Consider the following 20426-nt stretch of genomic DNA (forward strand, 5'->3'; position numbering starts at 1 on the left):
CTTGGCCTTTCCACCCTTCCCGAATGGACTGAAATTGAAGTGTTGACAAGCTTGAAGAAAGTGATCAAAAGTCTATTGAAATGTGTTGTCAACAAGAATGTTCATATGCATGGCTGAGTTGAGAGACATCTAAGAGTTTGGACATCAGGAATTGCTCTGTACATACAAGTTACAATCCCTCGGGACACTGTCTTTCAACCTTAATTGTCACCAAGAAATGTCCATCAAAGACTTGTGTACTCCTGAGTCTTGCTCTACAAGCCAATACCTTCCAGACATAGTAACACTATCTTGTCCACCAGTGGAAGCATTCCTTAAAAGAAAGTGGTGTTCTCTGTAGCTAACATATGAACTCCTAATTTCTTGGAACTTCTTTTGTAAGATTTTATTTTCAATTGAATGATATGGGATGATTGTGTGTGTGTGTGTTAATATGCATTTGTGTGCAGATAACTACAGAAGCTAGAGATGGTAAAACCTCTGGATCTAGATTTAGAGTTATAGTCAGTGCTAAGAACTGGATTCAGGTCCTCTGCAATAGCAGTGCATGCTCTTAACTGCTGAGCCACCTCTCTGGCACAGCTGGTGGGAGACTTTTTAAATAATTCTTTTCCTGACGGTATGGTATTTCTTTGACTCCTTCTACCCTTCATTCCCAAAGAATATCTTTTGAAGTGGACATGTCTATATGATAAAAGGAGGGGGTGCTTTAAAGAATGGAAAAACTGAGGGTCTTCCAAACTAAGGGATTCATGTCTGACTGTGGGCAAGTTCTAGAATAGCTGACCTCTTGAAACTTGGTCTAGATCTCATCTTTTGCATTCCTATATCTGTTCATTGTGCTCTGCTGCTTTTATATCTCTCTTTAAAAGAAAGGTGTCATGGGATGTAACCACATCTGGCACATGGCAGTAAGTAGGCTGAAAGCAAAAGCCAGCGCTCCTCCATTCTGCAGCAACATCGCTGAATTAGCCAACCACTGGAGCTTTCTAACACTGCTGGAAGGTCAGGGAGTTTCACAAAACATTCCCCCATCATCACCCTCTTAGACTGAAGATTCACCCGAGAGTTAAATTCAGCACGGCTAATGAAGGGCAAACCTCAGGTTGCCCAATATCCCATTAACTCTACTGTTTTCATTACATCATAAATTCCAGGGATACAAGGAAACCACTGGTTTGCAACTGAGTAGGCCAATGTCTCTATCAAGACATGGTTTAAAACTATAAGATACTGTTTTCTTATTAAGTACTTTATACATGTGATCTCACATATTGGGTCTAAGCACGTAAAACGTAGACTGATTCCAGTTCTAAATTGTTGAATGATAATATCTTTTAGGCCCTCACCCTCGCCTTTCTTGTTCTCCATATCTGGCCAAGTTGGTAAGAATAATGCAAGATCCACTTCCTTTGTGCTATTAGGATTTGAACCATACAACCTCTTGAACACATGTGTGAGCTAGCATTCTGGTCCCTCCGAATCAAAATGAAACCCATGTCCACAATCCTTTTGTTATCTCACAGCTAGGTTTTGATCAATTTGGGAAGACAAATTTTCCTCTTGCCAGAAAAGACCTGCCATTTAATAATAATTTAAAAATTTGTGTGTGCGCATGTGTGTGTATATGTGTGTGTGCATGTGTGTGTGTGTGTGTGTGTGTGTGTGTGTGTGTGTGTGTACATGTGTGTAGACAGTTTGGATCTCCTGGAAGTGGAGTTTAGGATTTTGTGAATGACTGTGTGGGTGCTTTGAATCAAACGTAGGTCCTCTGGAAAAGTAATAAGTGGTCTTAATCACTGAGCCAGTTCTCTAGCCTCCTAAAACCAAATTTTGTTGCAACTTTTATGAGTCCGGTATGTACTGTTATAATACCAGCATGTTACAGGTGAAGAAACAGAAGCAGAGAGGTCAGAGTAATTCCCAGAACCTTCCAGAGCACATGAAATTATAAAAATCACTCAAGGAAATATAGTGCTAAGATTTTAGTGTATACCTAAAATATTACGTGGCTGGTGAGTGCTACTGAAACCTAAACAGAGGACCTAAGGTGAATCTCTACTCAAAAGTTGAAATCTTTACCCAAGAGAATGTAACTAATCATAGGACAATGAGGCTGAGATTGACACAGGGGAATGAGGACTCTGTAGCTGTAATCTGAGCATCCCACAATGAGATCTGATTGCAAGGCCTGTGCCCTTTCTTTTACAGAAGAAAGTAAATTTGTATTGCAGGGGTCTGCACTAAGGCTATCTATAAAATAATACTGTATGCCAGGTTTATTTAATCCTCATTACAGTTCTGTAAAGTCAATACCAGTGTTACTCCCATTTCTTTTTAAGGTAAAAAAAGAGAGCATGCACAAGAGGTGGGGAAATATACCCAAGATCATACAGCTAGTAATCAAAGGAGCCAGCACGAGAACCTCCATGGATTCATAGGTTGGAGGTAAACGATTAACATCACTTGGAGTGTGGTTAGTTTGGATTCTTCTAAGCGTATATAAAAAGGGTGATATTTACATTTTTTGTTTGTTTACGCAGGTTGCCTTTACGAATGGCCTTAAACACATGATTCCTTGCCTCCATCTCCTGCGTGCTAGGATTATAGGCCTGCTTCACCTCACCAGACTCCATAAAGATAGTATTTGTTATACGTTGAATGTTAGATAATCTACGTGTGTAGATTATTTAAACTCACAGCCGTGCTCTAGAGACAGCTCCATGACTATTCCACTTTATAGAAGAGGAACTTGAGTCTCAAAGACATTAACAAAACAGGATCAAAGGAAGCCAACTTGTGTGTAGACTTTGGGAAGAGCTGGAATTTGAAGTCTGTTTGATTCTGAACACCCGTTGAATGCCCAGCTATGGGAAAGATTTAGTTTGAGCCCTAATCCCTCCCCTCTTCCCACTGAAAGTACACAGCATGTGGCAAAGGTCTGGCCATATCTTTAGGGTTTAAAGCACAGACAGCTGCCCTGTCCCAACCCCTCCCCCATCGGCACCTCTTGAACTGTTACAGCAGAGTCCTCCACAGCACCTCCTGTCAGATTCCTCTTTCTTGCTGATCTCAGAGACTGGACTGTCACTGGAGTTGCCATTGCTGCTGTAGCTCCTCAGGCAGCACATGCTGCAAACCCTTGTTATCTCCAGGACAGCTCTTTTTGGTATGTTAAGGATTTATTCTCTAGAAAAGGAAGACATGGGAATGGAGAACCTCCTGCTGCTCTTGGATTTCCCCATGAGAATCGTCTGGGGATCAAAGCTCAGAAATCCATATGCATGGTCAGGAAAGAAAAGTGTTCAAGGAACACACAGAAAACAGCATAAAGTTGTATAAGCTGTCTGCGATCTTTAAACAAACTCAAGCCACAAGTACTGAAACTTGGGTGCACTGCCTTTAGGTCCCCTTGTTTACTCAAGAGTAGAAAGTGGAGTTTGAAAGAGAGTTCAGCACAAATTGGTTTGCAGCACAATGTGAGGGCCTGATTCTGTCTGCAGAATCCCTGTTTGAAAGACAGATAGAAAGAAAGAAAGAAAGAAAGAAAGAAAGAAAGAAAGAAAGAAAGAAAGAAAGAAAGAAAGACTGAATGAATCCTGGGAGTTGTGGTGTATACTTTTATTTCCAGTACTAGGGAATAGGGAAAACCATTTCTTGGGGAATCACTGGCCAGCCAGTTTATCTTACTAGCAAGTTCCAGGCCAGTGGGAAAACTTCTTAAAGTGGATGAATTTTCAGGACCAATATCCAATGTTATTCTGTGACTGCCACATGCAGGTTCTCACTCATGCATATATACTTGCTCCCATACACTTAAACATGCACCCACCCACACACACACACACACACATCACGAAAAAAAAAAAAAAAAACAGACAGCGAGACAGAGAGGCGATGGAGACATATACAAAGAAAACCAGAGAATGCAATTCTCTTATCATCTTATATAGGAAGCTCATAGTCACACTAGCTGCAGACAGTACAAGGACTCAGATGGAGATAAACAAGAAGAGAAAAAATGATCTGCAGGCTTCTCTTTGAACTTCTGTATTCCCTTCTTTCTCAGAATCCTAGAATTAAAAGGATAGCAGGACATCAATGGCAACGAAATAACAGAAAGAGCCTGGAGTTGTGCAGGAAGGCCTGCTAAGCTAGTTAGCTGCTTTCTGCTCTGCCACGTCATAGCAGGCTTAGAGACATGTTCTCCTTTCTATCATAAGAACTTTCAGGTTCTCCATCATTTAAGCTTCAGTGACCTGCGTTTTTCTTGCTTTTGATTTTAATGAATAACATGAGAGATGGCATTATTGTATATGCTATTTAAATTGGCATATGCCAATAATCCTAGTACTCAAGAGACTGAGGCAGGAGGACTCCTGTGATTTGAGGTCAGCCTGGAACTTCAGGACATCCTTAGCTTCAAAGTGAGACCCTGTAAACTCTACACCCCAAGGGGGAAAAAACAGCAAGAAAGAAAAATAAGAAAGAAAGAAAATGGTAAGCTTGTACTACCAAGTACCTAATAGATGGTGTATGCCAGGTACAAATTTCTCTAAGTTGTACTTTGGATGACTTAGGACTGGCTTTTGCTATATATCCTTTTCAATTTGACAATTATTTTTCTTTCAGCAAACATTGATTTTGCATCAAACATGTTACTTTATTTCTTAAATGTCCCAGGCTTCAGCTGATACTCTCTGCACAAGTAATATGTGTAGTTGCCACAAAATAGGGTGAGGATGCCTTGGATTTTTAGAGATGCTGCACAGACTTTTGCTCATCCCAGTGCTTTTGTATAACAGATAGAATTCCACATGGTTTACATCACGTAACAAAGTTACTCTTAACCTCTAAACTTCTCTTCTGATTCACAATCTGCAGTGCTAGCTGAGCAGTTTCTAGAAAGAACATAGGTCCCTTCATCAGGCACCTCTACCCATGATTCACAATGGATTCAACAGGAATTGGGGGCATTCGAAAATCCAGTTTATTAGGACCATATGAGGTCACATGCTAATCTTACAGGACCTTTATCTGAAGGCAACACAGAGTCAGATTCTCTTTTAACACTGTCCCTTTCCCCAGGAACTAACAACCTAAAAGAAGCACAAGAACCTCATGTGTTCAAGTAGAACTGAGTCTCAAATGCTTAGGGAGTGTGAAGGCAGAATGAGAACAGGACACGTCAGAGCACTTTCATGAACCTGTACCTGAAACAAGACTCAGAAGGAACACACACACACACACACACACACACACACACACACACACACATCACTTTCTTTAAACTTATGAAAGGACGTAGCACTTGTCTTATTTCAGGGAGTCTGAAGGTCATGGAGGAATCTGTCATGCTTTAGGTGATAAGAACATGGTAGTAGAAAACAAGGCTAGAGAGCTAAAAAAACAAACAAAAAACAAACAACAGGACTAGATCATGGAACCCTTCGAATGAAACACAAAGGAATTTGTACTCTATTTATGGGCAATGCTCACTGCCAACAAAAGTCTTTTAGCAATGGACCCTCTTAATCATGCTGTTTTTATAAGACCATTGTTCAGGTCTCAATACAGACAATAATCTGGAACCAGAAGTCTCTAGAGACCTAATGACCAAGTAGGATGGATGTACTGTGTTTCATTAAAAGTCAAGGTTCCTCCAGTAGATAAACTCGAGGGTGGCCCCCAGTCATCTCCCAGTTCTATTATCCATGCTCTAGTTTGTTCCTCTCCCCTTAAGAGGGGGCTGTACCAATTTCCTCACTTTGAAGAACAGAGCACACAGTAAAGGCATTAGATTGTCCCATCCGAAGTTGCAGAAAAACAATGACATTTGTAGCCAGTGGCAACGTTGTGAGCAGCTGTATGAAGAGTTTCAGATTGCAAGCAATGGATGCCTGTGGATAAAAGCCAGCTCGGAAGCACACATCTATGCACCAGACACTCGAATCTGTTGGGAACTGGATCTACTGAGACAGGCCAATAGCTAAAATTCATGATAATTTTGCACAGTAGTTATTACAAGTAATGGAACAGGAAAGAAGAGCTGAAGGATTTGGGAAATGTCAAGAAGGTGAATTGAGATAGAAAAGGAGAAGGCTAAGGAGGATGTCGGTGCTATTTATTTAACTGAGGTGGGAAATAGAATAAGGGTTGTAATTTGAGAAAGTAATATGCGGGACAATTGTTAAAGGCTGGCGGGAAAATCAAGTAAATATTTTTCTGAGAATATTTACTTCTAAGAAGAAGGCAGTTGAATCCAAAATTTTGAGGCTCAGGAGAAGTATATTGAGAAGACATTTGGTAATACCAACTAGATGTTACCAAAAAAAAAAAAAAAAATGGGAATTAAAGCTGAAACTTCAGAGATCCTCAGGAGTTAAGATGATCATTTCATCAAGTTTGTGTGTGTTTTACTAATGTATATTATTCACATGTGTGCATTCCTAAGCAGCTCTCTCCTTATAAACATCTTTTCCTTGGCTTTGACTCTATTAACTAGTTTCATCTTACTGAAGACTCCATCCATTACCAAATCTCTAGTGTTTGCAGTAGATTTACCTGGACTTTCTCCAAATGGGGTAACTTTTCATTGGGAGAATCCTGAGTAAATCTGCCACGATGCTTGTAATTAGTAGCCACATCACTAGAGTTCGTGTGGTTGACCCACTCAACCTAATTTAGCTCCTGCGATGAAATCATATTCCATTACATAGCAAAAGAGCTTGTTAGCAGAAGAAATGCGGGACACAAAGAGCCAAGAAGAGGTTAAGTTGCCCTGAAGCTGTTTTTCAGGGCTTGTGGCTGGTGAGTGTGTTCCTAGCTAACCTGCAGAATGTAAAACAGAGTCTGCAGACAGACGGAAAGACAGCTCTATCAGTTCCTTTGGAGGTGTTGACACTGTTATCCTACCCAGGGTGTGAGCACAGATGCTTGTTACTATTCCAATTTAACTGAGCTGCTTGGAGCTTTTGACATGACAGATACTCTACTTCTACTCATAGAGACTTATAGAAGAATCTTAAATCAGGTTTGTTTGCTTTTTACAAAATAGAGTGAAGAGTCAATGTTCCAAACCACATGTTTGCAAATAACAAATGGCATTTCAATTGAGCAATTAGAAAAAAAAAAACTAGCAGAATTAGTTTTGATTAAGCATTATGGTGGATGGATTTAGGTTTTGGGGACTTATCAAGTCACATTAAGTTTGAAGAAGCAACAATTGATTTGAACGAAAACAATCTGTGTATTAAATCATATATCCAAATTCACTCTTTTAAAATCTTAAGCAGTTAGGCTACATTTTTTGTCTTATCTTCTTGAATGTCAGTCACCTCTATCCCTCCATCTCTACCCTCCCCCTTTTCCCTTCTGCCCTGCCGGACTCCCCACCCCTGACCAGGGAAAAGCAAAGACTCACACCTCTTGATGTTACCACCTCTTATTCTTACTGCTACTGTCCTTCATCTAGTCTTTCTGTCATGCCTGGTCCCAAATCAAATAGCCTCTTGGCTAATCTCCCAGTCTCCAGTCTCTTCCTGCTCCAATTTGTCCTTCACACTACAGTCAGCTTGATCTTTACAAAGCACCAACCAAAATCTTTTCAGGCTCCCCACTAAGGACAAGATCGAACCACAAACTCCTTAGCATGGTATTTGTCCAAAGAAAATGAATAGAATCTTTCCCTCAGTCTCCAGCTTCATTTTCCATGTTCCCTCTCTATTCATTTTCTGCAGCTATGTTCTTTGGCCATATGACGTTCCTTGACTTCAAGATCTATAACAATATTTCAAGTAATTATCTGTCTACTTTGAGTGTATTCTAGCTGCTAGTCCATATAAAAGGTCTACATGGAGTACAAAGGCTCAGGCTAAATGGACTGTTCTTCAGGATAACCTTGATTGACTCACCAAGAATAGAGGTATTGTGAAATGATTTGTGATTTATTCTGTCTCAAGACCAAGTCATGTGTTGACCTTGCTTCTCTCAATCCGCATTACAAGTTCCAAAGCTTCCTATTGTCCTTAGAACCTTGTACATTTCTTGCTGCAGATGATGTTTTAGCAAGCTTTGTCTCTTTTGTAGCAAGCTTTTTTCTCTTAGCTCACTAGCTTACATCTCTTCTGAGGAGTTATTTACCTTCCTTAAAAAATGATCTCAATTTCTAATTCTAAAGCAAATAAAAATTAAAACTTTGATGTAATAAATAAGTCATGGGTTCAGATTATCTTTTAAATATACTTTCAATGTCCTGAGTAAATGTCTCAGTGGTAGAGCTCTTTTCTTGCATATATGAAATTCAAACTTAAACTTGCAGGACCACAGAAATGTTTATAATTTTATACTTAAATAAATATTAAAGTTTATCAAATGTTTTTAAATACTTTTCATAAGCATTATCTATATTAATCTTGCTCATTAGGACTTATAAAGTTCACATACAAAAAACTGTATTGCAAGCACACTCCCACTGAGCTACATTCTTGTTACTTTTCCTCCAGCAGCATCTTGTTTTTTTCAAATGAGAATTTTCTTTAACACAAGTGCACTCACTTTTAAAATGGATTTCAAGCAGAGGTGCCACCACAAGACTCAAACTGGAAATGGACAGAACTCTAGGCTTTTAGTAACATTCTGGAAATGGCCTTCTCTTTTCCATCTATTCTCCAACTGGGATGATGCTCATGGTGAAAGTGGTACAATGTGGAAGTTCTAGTTCATTCACTTTGGCATTATTTTGGTTTCTTTGTTTCATTCTGATCTTTCAAAGCCTTCTGTGCCAAATAAAGATGCTGGACTGGATGTCTGACTCTATTAGCCCTTCTAGCTCCGAGCAACAGTAATCCATTCTCTGTCTCTAAAGATTATGCTGATACTGCACAGTACTCTAAATGAAGTCATACAAAGGTGGGTATGGTGTCTGAAGTCTGTGGTCCTAGCACTTGGGAAGCTGAAGCAAGAGGATTTTTTTTCGTGGTCTGATGTCTGCTGGAGCAACATTAGTGACTTTCAGGTCAGCCTAGGCTAGAGTGAGATCCTGTCAGCAGAAAATCATATAGCATATAACATTTTGTGGTTGTACCTTTTCACTTAGCATGCTTTCAAGGTTCACCTATGCCATTCATTTCATATACATATATATATATGTATATATATGTGTATATATATATATATATGTATGTATGTTTGTGTATATGCATGTATAAATGTATATGTCTGTGTATATGTATGTGTATATGTATGTGTATCAATATGTGTATGTGTATATTTTTGTGTATATGTGTATGTGTATATGTATATGTTTGTATATATGGGCATGTGTATATGTATATGTATGTTTCTGTGCATGTGCATGTGTAAATGTATATATGTATGTATGTATAATGTATATGTGTCTGTATGTGGGGGTATATCAGAAATTTTATTATTTTCATAAAAATAAATTTTACTTCTTGGAACAGTTCTGGATTTATATAAAAATTGGGGAGATTAAGAGAAGAGTTGTCATATTTGAAAATTTCCTTATAATTAATATGTTTCACTAACATATTTCATTCTCCCCCATCTTTACCTATCTTTTTCTTTCTTTGAGACAGGTTCTCATGTATTCCAAGACAGTCTTACTTAAACACACTCTGTGTAGTGGAAGAGGACTTTGAACTTCTGATCTTACTGCAACCTCTACAGTGCTGAGCTTACAGATGCGTTCCACCATGTCTTCTTTATTTAGTACTGGGGACAGAACTCAGAAATTTACTCAAGCTACAAAAGCACCCTAGGAATCGAGCTATACTCCCAGCCTTCTTTTGTAATAATTAATGAGCCAATGTTAACATATTATTATTAATAAAGTCAACGTCTTATACACTTAGTAGTCGTCTTATTTTCTTAGGTAAGTCTTAAATGTGAGAGTTTATTACCTATTCTTGATGACTTTGACAAATTGGAGAAGTATTGATTCGGCATTTTTTAGAATTAATATCTGATGTTTATAACCAGCAGTTGGGAGGCAGAGGATCCTTATGAATTGAGGCCAACTTGTCTTATATAGTGAGGTTCTGGACAGTAAGAGTTACATAGTGAAACCCTATTTCAAAAACAAAACAACAACAACAAAAGATTTGTTGCATTACCAGGATGAGCTTGGGATTATGAATTTTTGGAAGACAACAGAAGTACAGTTCTGTTTCCAGTGCATTACATGAAGAACATATGTTATCTGTCAATAATTGATACCGACTTTGACAGTGTGGTGGAGGTCATGTTTGTTGTACCGTTTTAGTATGACCTTACATGTCCTCCCTTCCCTTACTCTATTTTTTGGGAAGTAGTCAGAGCATGAGCCTGAATTTCGGAGGTAGGGAGCTGCACTCCACCTCCCTGAAGTCAGACTATTGATGTCTATTACTTAGAATTGTCCTGTAACCCCTCTTCTCATCTCTTCACATGTTTATTTAGTTGTTTTGATTTCTATCAGTATGGGCACCTGGAAATTTTTATACTTTGGGTTATGGTTCAGTATTATTTTAATTATTTTGATGTTCAAATGATTCCATATTTGATCACTGAGAGATGCTTTAATTAATCTCTGGGTTCCTTTGACTTTGACATTCCATTTGTAGTTTTCAGTCCCCCCCCCCAAAAGCTCACACTAGATTTATCTCCTAATCAGCAAATAAATAAGTAGGTTGTTTATCCCATTGGAGTAATATGAGTAATAATGGTAGAATACGGACATATACATTTTACATGGATATATGTTCCTTTTTTCTAACTTTTCTTACTTGGGAAACTGCTGACTGCTGGCGAAGTTTGGTTTAACCCCTGGAACTGCCAGACTGTTTTTAAGGTTTGTTTCTCTCACTTTCATCAGTACTATGTAAGAACCCCAATTTCTCCACACCCTCAGCAAGACTACTGTTGTCTATTTTAAAACTATTTTATAACCACACACATATGAAGTTGGTGCTGAGCATCTGTCCCCAGGTTAGTGTGCATTTGTACACTTCCTTCTGAAAAAAATATATTCAATTCCCTTCCCTTTTTTAAAAGTAGTTGTCTTTGTACTGTTTATTTTTGTATTCTCTACATGGTCTAAATCTAAAGCCTGAACCAATGCCTTATTTACGAACACACTTTCTTCCATTCTGTGTGTTGTTTTGCTTTGCACTTTCTTGATGGTTTCCTCTGAAATGAGGCCAATCAATCAAAACAAGCAAGCGAACAAAACCAACTTTTTATTCGGACAAAGTCTAATTTATCTGCTTTAAAAGTATTTCTTCTTTTCTGTACGTATGCGTGGTGAGGTGTATGCGTGCCATCTTGTATGTGTGGAGGTGAGAGGACATCTTTTTGGAGGCAGTTCTCTCATATAGCCCAGACTGGCCTTGAACTCCTGAACTTTCTGCATCCTCTTCTATACAGGGATTACATGTGTATACCGGTATGGCGATTACACTGAAACTCACACTTAAACCATCCAAGAGCTTCAAACCCACAGAACTGCCATCCTAAATATGCAGCAACACTTCATATATATTCTTGAGAGCCTATAATGGCAGAAGCACCATGCTGTGTATTGGTGTGAAAACTAGACACAGTCTTTGCCCTCATGGATGGAACTTACACACTTGGACAGAAACAGAAGACAGCATCTCACAAATAAATATAAAATGACCACTGTGGTGGTTTGTATATGCTTGGTCACAGAAGTGACACTATTAGGAGGTGTGGCACTGTTGAAGTAGGTGTGGCCTTGTTGGAGTAGTGTGTCACTATGGATGTGGGCTTTAAGACCCTCATCTTAGATGACTGATAGCCAGTCTTCTGTTTGCTTTAGGAACAGGAAGTAGAACTCTCAGCTCCTCCTGAACCCTTCCTGCCTGGGGGCTGCCATGTTTCTGCCTGGATGGTAATGGACTCAACCTTTGAACTTGTAACCCAGCCCCAATTACATATTGTCTTTATATGTCATGGTGTCTGTTCCCAGCAGTAAAACCTTAACTAAGACAACCACATACACACACACATCAATGCTTAGGAGAGAGGCACTAAGTGTTTGGAGAGCTCATAATAAGGAACTGGGATATATTTAAAATGCAGGAATCATGGAAAGCTTCCTAGAAGAAGTGATACTTGAAGTGGGATTTTTTTTTTCTGAAGAATGCTGGAGTCTGAGGGAAGAGCGTGAGAAGGAATTTTCCAAACATAGGGAAACAGCAAGCTTGAAAGCCAACCCTCTGGGAGGGAGAAACATTCATTTTTGATAGAAAGTTTTATTAGTTGTAAGGAAATCTGTGCTTCATGTGATGGGCTGAAGGAAATCAGATGGAGGTGAAAATGTAAAATAGAGGTAGTTAATCTCAGAAAGGTAGAGAGAAACTGGATCACACGAAACTTTGGAGCAGTTAGGATTTCCCCTCCTAAAATCTCTGTACTGGAAGCTACCAGAAACTTCCTTGCAAAAGGAAATACCATAATAGGATGCATGGGCATATGCTAGAGAGCTGGTTTGGGGCAGAGGCAGCAGAATGGAAGCCCAGAGACCAGGTGGAAGGCCAGGCAGTGATGGTGGAGAGATGGATGAAGATGGAGGTGACAGGCTGACAATGCTGCTCACCTAGTCTCTTCTCTCCCAACCACTATCCCATTCTCAGAGTCCTCTCTGCTCCTCCCAAGAAGGCAGCAAGAGCTGCTGGAGCACCTGTGATCATAGATCCTAGGGTACCTTGGTGGCCCCTGCTCCTTGCAATCCAAGGCTGTTAGGCATGACTCCAAAGAGGTCTTTTTCTCCAGTGAGTGAGTCTGAAGAATGATGAGCCACTTGCTAATCTGCTTCTGTTCCTGCTTTCTGAGAAGGGGACCTGGCAGGGGGTTGCACTGCTGAGCTCCTCCTGCTTCTATTAACTGCAGCCTCAGCCCTGGAGAAAAGCTAGAGGATTACTCCTCCTGTGGCTCCTTGTCTCCCTCCTATCCCCCAAAACAGCTGAAGAAAAGGCTAGGACTTTCTTTTAGAAGAGATGCAATTCAGTGTTCATGATGGGGAAGGCATGTATTTTAAACTTACCTTTTCTCCTGATAACCGAAATACATCATATTAGAGAAAACTAGAGAATATAAAGAAGACTTGCTAAGATCCATACTACTATCCTTTTTGCATGGTTCCTGTCATATATACTTATTTTTAAATAGTCAAATTCATACTTGCTAAATAAAAGTTCTGGCATATTGTTCTCTTTACTTGGTATTAAGATGGTTTAGTGTGTTATGTAAATCACTCTATAAAAGACTGTGATACTTACACAGCAGCCTTTTTTAAAAATCATATTAACTGTTTCCTGGACACTTGAGGTGGTTGTAACATGCAAGCTGTGTAAGAGCAGCTATGACAGACAAGGTTGCTTATCACTCCCGGCCTGCACTTTGAATATCCAGCCCCACCCCCTGTGGACTTCTAGGAGGGGAATTAATAAGGAAAACGACGGAGTCACAGGACAAGAAAGTAAATAGCAGGATAATAGAGACTAAATAGCTGTGGTCCTGGCAAGGAAACTAAAAGACACTGGACTTCCTCCTTTGTGTCCTAAAGGATCTGTTGCCCCAGCACTTGCCATAGCCCAAGCAGAGCCTACTAACTGTCTCCACATCTAGAGTTACCTCTTTTCTCCAGAGGGCTTCCTGGATTTTGGCTGCAGAGGCAGTTGGGGCTGAGCATTCCTTGGCTTCGGTCTTCCTTTTGTGGCAGGCAGAGCAAAAAGAAGCCTTCCCTGTGCTCCTAAAATCCCGTTCCACTCGGCTGTATTTGGATCTAGCTAGGCAGCCTTGAACACTGTCATTTCCCCTTTGGGTGACCAAAGCTGCCAGAGAAGGCCGAAGGGGTTGCAGTCTGGGCACATGTTGATTGTGTTGCTGTTTTGAATTAAGCCTTATCAGAAATACAACTCTATAAAAACAGATTAAGGACCAGTCCTTGGTAGACCTAGCAGTGTAGAGAACAGATTCTGGTGTGAATGCTCTGGGTTAGAGAACAGCAGCTTCATTCCAAATCAGGCTAGTTCTCTTCTGTAGTGATGAAGTTTAAAAACATTATCTTCCATCTGAATTTAAATTCCCCAAATGTGCTGATTGATGAAATCTTTTCTCTTCTTAAAGGCAATTTGGAAATCAGACAAAGTAGAGCACAAAGCTATGGATATTGAGAGAGGGATTGAGAGAGAGAGAGAGAGAGAGAGAGAGAGAGAGAGAGAGAGAGAGATGCAACAGGCTAAAAGGGTGACCCTGGCACTTCTAAGGCAGCAGTACAATGAGCTCTTCCAAAGTAGCGGTGTCAGAGTTTATTCCCCCCCTCTGCCACCGCCCCCTCAGTGGGGGGCATTGCTTGTTTGTACCCCACCCTTTCCTGGAGTCATTTTAGAGCAAAATCTAGAATAACTTTAAGCAGATTTAAGGCCAAAGACCGAAAGATTGGAATATGGTGGTAGATATGACAAGTTTCCCACTGGGACGTTGGCGGGGTGGGGGTGGGGCGGGATGGAGGAGAGGGTCACCCATCAGGCAGCCCGTCTCTTTGCTCCAATCACCGCACTAAATGATGGACGCTGCCATCGGTCAAGAGGGGCTTGAGGTCTATGGCTTTAGAATGAGGAGAGGAGAGAAGAGGCCCAGTCTGAACACAGCAGGCCCAGGAAGAGCCCTGCGAGGAGGCTGATGGGACTGCATCAGTAAATCAACGCTGCCCCCTCCCACCCCATGCTGGACAGTGGGGGATGGGGTGAGTGTCCGGGGTGGGGATGGCTGTGCAAACGTCTTCCCAGGGAGACCCGACCTTTCTTGGAGAGGCGGGGTGGCTTTAGTCTCCAGGATCTGCAGTGATGTGTAAAAAGCGGGCACGACCCCCGAAGCCTCAGAACCCCCCCAGCCCCTCCCCCTGGGGCCCGCCCAGACCCGCAGGTGAATGGCTGGTCCACACAAAGGAAGCCGGCTGGAAACGTGGAATTTGGACCAATTTACAGAGGACTGTCGCCTAGGGTCCCAACAGACCTCAAGCAAAGAAACCTGTGGTCAGGAGTGGGTGAAGATAAAAACAGTGCACCAGGCCAAGCTTATTGGAAAAGCTGAGTTTAGTTATTCTGGGATAGCGAGGTAACAGGATTAAAGGGATTAAGGAAATCACCTCAAACAGCTGAGGAGGGGGTTAAAAACACGGGTTCTATTTGTTTCCTTCCTGGGCTCCAAACATACGCTGGGGCTCCGTGTGAAACCAAGGACCCTTAAAATGGAATGCTCAGTGGTTACGGGATGGAACAGAACAGGAAAGGGGGAGTAAAAACCAAGCTCTAGGCTCCACGTGAGAGGGGGCATCTTTCTAGAAAACAAATAAGTAAACTGCTTTGACAAGTTCAAAGCATGCCTTCAGAGGAGTTCTAGAACTTTTACCCATCTGCGGTGTAACTTCTAAAACCAAATCTTTTTAGCTACCACGATAGAAATACTCATTTTCTGATGGGAACGCCTGTAACCATTTATTTTAAAGACGATCTTGGAGATTTCAGAGGGGCCTTCGTTTTGTAAATATTTCAACTCAGAGAGTCTTTCTTCCCGCCCCGATGCACCGAGGTAAAAGTGCCCTGCTTTTGGTAAGCCTTTGCAGCTGCAGGTGTCTGTGTCCCACCCCGCATGGCTGCGGAAGCAGACACTCACCACTGCAATCAACAAGTGCAGGACTGCGCACGGGGTGTGCGGCTCAGATAGCGTGGGCTGCCTCTGGGTGGGTGCTTCCAAAACACAGGTTTTGTCCACTTGAGACTAGTTCTCATTTGAAAGTATTGGGAGCTGTTGTTTTAAAATAAATAATTTAACATTATGCTCGCCCCTCCCCAAACCCAGGTCTGCAAACTCAGTTATAAAACTAAAAGTATCTCCATTCCCAACCCGCACTTAAAATTTCGGACTCGCAAAATTATGAGGACTCCAGCATGTTGGTTATAAAATTTATTGATCTCTCACTTAGGAATTAAGAGTAAAACCTTGAAAAAACCTGGAACAAAATAGCCCCTTCCCCATCACCCGAACGAAATGCGTACACGAAACAGCAAGTAGATCACTGCAGAAATCACAAACTCAACAGCCTAAATGCGCACTGGACAGAAGCTGTCCCGCGGCCAGGGGCGGCGAGGCGGGAAACACACGCACACCTGGCTATAAATTAACATTGGCTTTAGCTGTCGCGCTGATTGGCGCGGTCAGCACCCCCCCCCCAAGGAAAAAAAAAAGCCAGAGGAAAACAGAAGCAATGCGACTGGGGGTGGAGGCATTGCAGTTCTTGGAGGGGGGTCAACTTCACTCAGTCCTCGATTAATAGCAAACTAACAAGACAACATTTTCAAATGCGACAGAAGAACCTAGGGACCCGGGAAGAGGAGGAAGGGGCCGCGCGCGGTTTCTCCGCAAATGCCACAGCGATTCCCAGCCAGAGGGGGAGGGAGGGGCAGCGGTCAGAAGCCCACAGTTCTAGCAAGTCCCATTTCCGCTGCTCTGGACTTCTTTTTAGCTTTTTGTACAAAACCCGACAGCTACAGCAAAACTTTCAGTCCTCCTCATCTTCGGTACAAGGCAAAGGTCCCAGGCGAGCAAAGCTAAACAGCAAGGCGTCCCAACGAGGGGGTGTGGAGCAGGGTGGGGGCGAAGAGCTGGGGGCGCGCGCGGGAGCTCAGATGTGGGTCAGCGGCACCGTTCCGTTGACCGCAGTCCCTGCGCCCTGGTAGTGCTGGTGCACGCCGTGCAGCCGGCCGCCCGGGAGCGGAGAGGCGGCGTCGGCCGCGTCCCCGCCAGGTGGCAGGTACATGCTGATCATGTCGCGCAGGTCGCCGAGGCAGGCGCGCTGCGAGTGCGAAGCGATGGCGGGCGGCGGCGAGCTGGGCTCCGACTTCACCACGGAGCCCATGGGGCCCAGGCTCATGGCGGCGGCGGCGGCGGCCGCGGCGGCGGCGGTGGCGGGCTGCTGCCCGTAGGCGGCGGCGGCTGCGGCCGCGGCGGAGGGCGCCATGCCCCCGTAGCCCGAGGCGGCGGCGGCCGCGGCGGCGGCGTTCATGTAGCTCTGGGCGCCGGGTGGCATCATGGGGCTGTACTGCAGGCCGGCCATGTCGTAGCGGTGCATCTGCGGCAGCGCGGGCGGCGGCGGCGGGCTGCTCATGCTCGGGGGCTGCGCGTAGCCCAGCTGCTCCTGCACGAGCGAGTAGGCGCCGTTGGCCCAGCCGTTCACGTGCGTGTACGTGTCCAGGCGCTGGCCCACGCCCACCGGGCTGCTGGCGGCGGCGGCGGCGGCGGCGGCAGCGGCGGCGGCGGCGGCGCCCGGGGGCAGGAGGCCACCGGGCAGCGAGTACTTGTCCTTCTTGAGCAGCGTCTTGGTCTTGCGGCGGGGCCGGTACTTGTAGTCCGGGTACTCCTTCATGTGCACCGCACGCAGCCGCTTGGCCTCGTCGATGAACGGCCGCTTCTCCGCGTCGGTCAGCAGTTTCCAGTCGGCGCCCAAGCGCTTGCTGATCTCGGAGTTGTGCATCTTGGGGTTCTCCAGGGCCATCTTGCGCCGCTGCCCGCGGGACCACACCATGAAAGCGTTCATGGGTCGCTTGACGCGGTCCTGGTCGCTGCCCCCGCCGCCGCCGCCGCCGCCGCCGCTCGCGCCCCCGCTGCCCCCGCTGCCTGCGTTCGCGCCGCCGGCTGGGTTCGCGCTACTCTTGCCCGCAGCGCCCGGAGCCGGGGGGCCGCCAGTGCCAGCGGCTGGGGTGGGCGGCCCCACTGGGTTCTTGAGTTCAGTCTCCAGCAGGCTGTACATCGCCGGGGCGGGAAGGAGGTGCGCCAGTGTGGCGGGAGGAGAAGGCGCTCCGGGGGCTGGAGCGGCCACGGTGAAAAGGCCCGGGGACTCCGTCGGAGTGGTTCTCGGGGGCCGGCGGGCCGGCAGCTCGGGCGGGAAGGGCAGGCTTGCAGAAGGGCTCCGCGCGAAGTCGGCGGGAACGCGCGGGCTTCTCTCACCTGATGCGTTCTCTCGAGCTGGTCGCATTCGCAGCCTGCCCGGGAAGCCTGCCGGGCCCCTTATATACCTGCTCAGATCCGGGAGGGTTGGGGCTCGGTCCGCCCCCTCACCACCCGTGGGCCTCGTGATTGACAGGCTCTCCGTGATGAGCCCTGGCCAATCAACACCGAGCCCCCTGTGGCCCAGCCTGGAAGAAAAAAGTTCGGGGAGCCCTTTCGTTCACCCTCCAGACCCCTCTTGGGTCGAGTGACGTGATGAGAGTTATTCAGGAGGCGGGAGTCCCTGAGACCCGTTCCGAGACCACCAATTAGGGTCTCAAAAAGTTTGAAAGAATGAGAAACCCGAGGAGGTGACGGGGGTGGGGGAGAGGGCGCGCGAGCGAGACTGAGGGGAGGAGGGGCAGAGGAGTGCCCGCGGGGTTCGGAAGACAACTTTGCAGACCCCACAAGGCTGACCAGCGCCCCATCCCACGGCCGACTTGGAAAGCTCCCCGCCCGCAGTCTGCACCGAGGACCTCCAACCCCTGCGATTGCCAACGCTAAGGACACTGGGGACCTCTAGCAGTCCAGGCATGCTTGGGACATTCAGTGCCTAACGGAGGTGTGCTAGGCTGAGACTCTGAGAAGCCCTCCTTGGAATTAGTGGTAGCTGGCTGCCTGAACCCCGAGGGCCAGTGCGCCCAGGACAGAGAGGGGGCGGGGGCCGGGGCGCGGGGCTGCGAGCGCACCTGGCAGCGAGGCTCCACGGGGGGCTCGTGAGTGCAAGTAGCGAGTGGCCTCGGTCTGTGCCTGGGGGAGGCGCTCACACGCAGCTCGTGGGGAGCGGGTTTGGGACGCTAAGGGTGAAGGAGCCTTCACTTTCTCGCTCTGGGCCCCTGCTTAGAGGCCCCTTTTTGTCTCTGCTGTCTGGCCATTTCGGGTTTTCCAGTCCGATGCTCCTGAGGGGGAGGGTCGGGCCCCTTGGAAAATCCGTTTTCATGGCAACACAGAGCCTCTCGCAGTAAAAGAAAAGTTTGGGGGGTGGGGGGGTGGCCGGAGCTGAGCCTAGGCCCTGCTCCGGGTGCACCGCCCCTCCTCCGACCGCGCACCTGCCACGGCCGCTGCGAGCAGCTCTCGGCACGCAGCCGCGCCGCTCCCCCAACCCCCCAGCAGGCTGGGCTAACAGACTGCTACTCCTTTCTTGTGTTATAGCTTTTCTGACCGAAGGCCGGAGAAGCAGAGCGGGACCTTCAGGCAATTTGTCGGGTTATCTGCCAAGGACTAAGGTCTAAAGAAACCTTGGTGGCCAGGAGAGGGAACCGGGACATTCTCCGCTGCCAGCTCAAGCAAGTGGCATGGCGTTTGCAAACTCTTGAAGCCCTCCGAGGAGGCTGGAGGGAACAGGAAGCCATCTGGGCAGATGTGGCAGAAACCGAAATAAGGTGTCCGCTTAATATTGGATTCCCGCCTCCTCCTTTAGTTAGGTGGGAAACCTAAAGAAAAGCACAAGCCTTAAGTGCATGTGTGTGTGTGTGTGTGTGTGTGTGTGTGTGTGTGTGTGTAGTGTGTAGTGTGTATTCCAGGCTTCTAGCTTTTCAATGATAATGCTAAATGAGGTGATTTGGGATGCCTGTACGCCCGGCTTGTCTCTCTCACTAATTAAAAAGTAAGCCGCCAACAGGGAGCAGACCAGTTTTGTCCCTGTGTGACTAGAGGAACTCGCGGGCACCCGACATTTGCACTCTACCTGGTCTGAGTCGTTTTCTGCCAAGGATATCAGTAAATTAGGTGGGTGTAGGGGGTTTGAAGTCTCTGGAGATTCTGTGTGGGGATATATTTTGTATGTGTGCGCGCACGCGCATGGCTGAGCTGGGAAGCATGTTTCAGAACACGGAATGATTCAGCAAGCCCCCACTTGCACTCGTTTTCTTCATAAATTGGCTGACAGACTCAAGATTGTCTCAGGCACACCCACGGTCCCCTAGAAAAAACAGTGTGCTCTGGCCCTTGGCCTCCCACCATCCCCTTCATGCCCTCTCTCCTGCCCCCCACCCAGGCCCCTGAGGCTGTTGCTAAGTGAAGAGCAGTTTAGGAAACTACCCAACCGACTCGCAGCCTGGCGTCCAGTAGCCTGACAGATGTCAGGATTCCTTCCAAGTTTTAGGACCCAAGTAAGCCGTTGTGGTGACAGCGCTGGGGCTGCATATTTCCCAAGACAGAGGATGTGGGGCTGGTCCCCTGCTCCTCCCAGAAGCAGATTAGCGGTGGTTTGTCATTTGATCACACCTCGTCCTGGTTTAAGTGAGCTCATTTTCACATTACATCCTCCGGCCGGATTCGCCAAGGGCTTTTGGTAGGACTAGGCACCTGCTCTCGCCCTCTTGGCATCTCTGCGGTGACTGTGATTAAACTGA

General features: G+C 45.5%; 1 protein-coding gene across 1 annotated transcript; it reads right to left on the reverse strand.

Moving 5' to 3' along the window:
* Positions 1 to 16711: 16711 nt before the first annotated feature.
* SOX3 (SRY-box transcription factor 3) lies at positions 16712 to 18189 on the reverse strand (the record flags this gene model as incomplete). The annotated part of the gene is made up of 1 exon (XM_080910681.1): positions 16712 to 18189. The coding sequence occupies exon 1, from the start codon at positions 18059 to 18061 to the stop codon at positions 16712 to 16714; it is 1350 nt and encodes a 449-aa protein (XP_080766807.1). The 5' UTR covers positions 18062 to 18189.
* Positions 18190 to 20426: the final 2237 nt, after the last annotated feature.

Source organism: Micromys minutus (assembly GCF_963924665.1).
Source record: "Micromys minutus genome assembly, chromosome: X".
In the NCBI taxonomy this organism is placed as follows: Eukaryota; Metazoa; Chordata; class Mammalia; order Rodentia; family Muridae; genus Micromys; species Micromys minutus.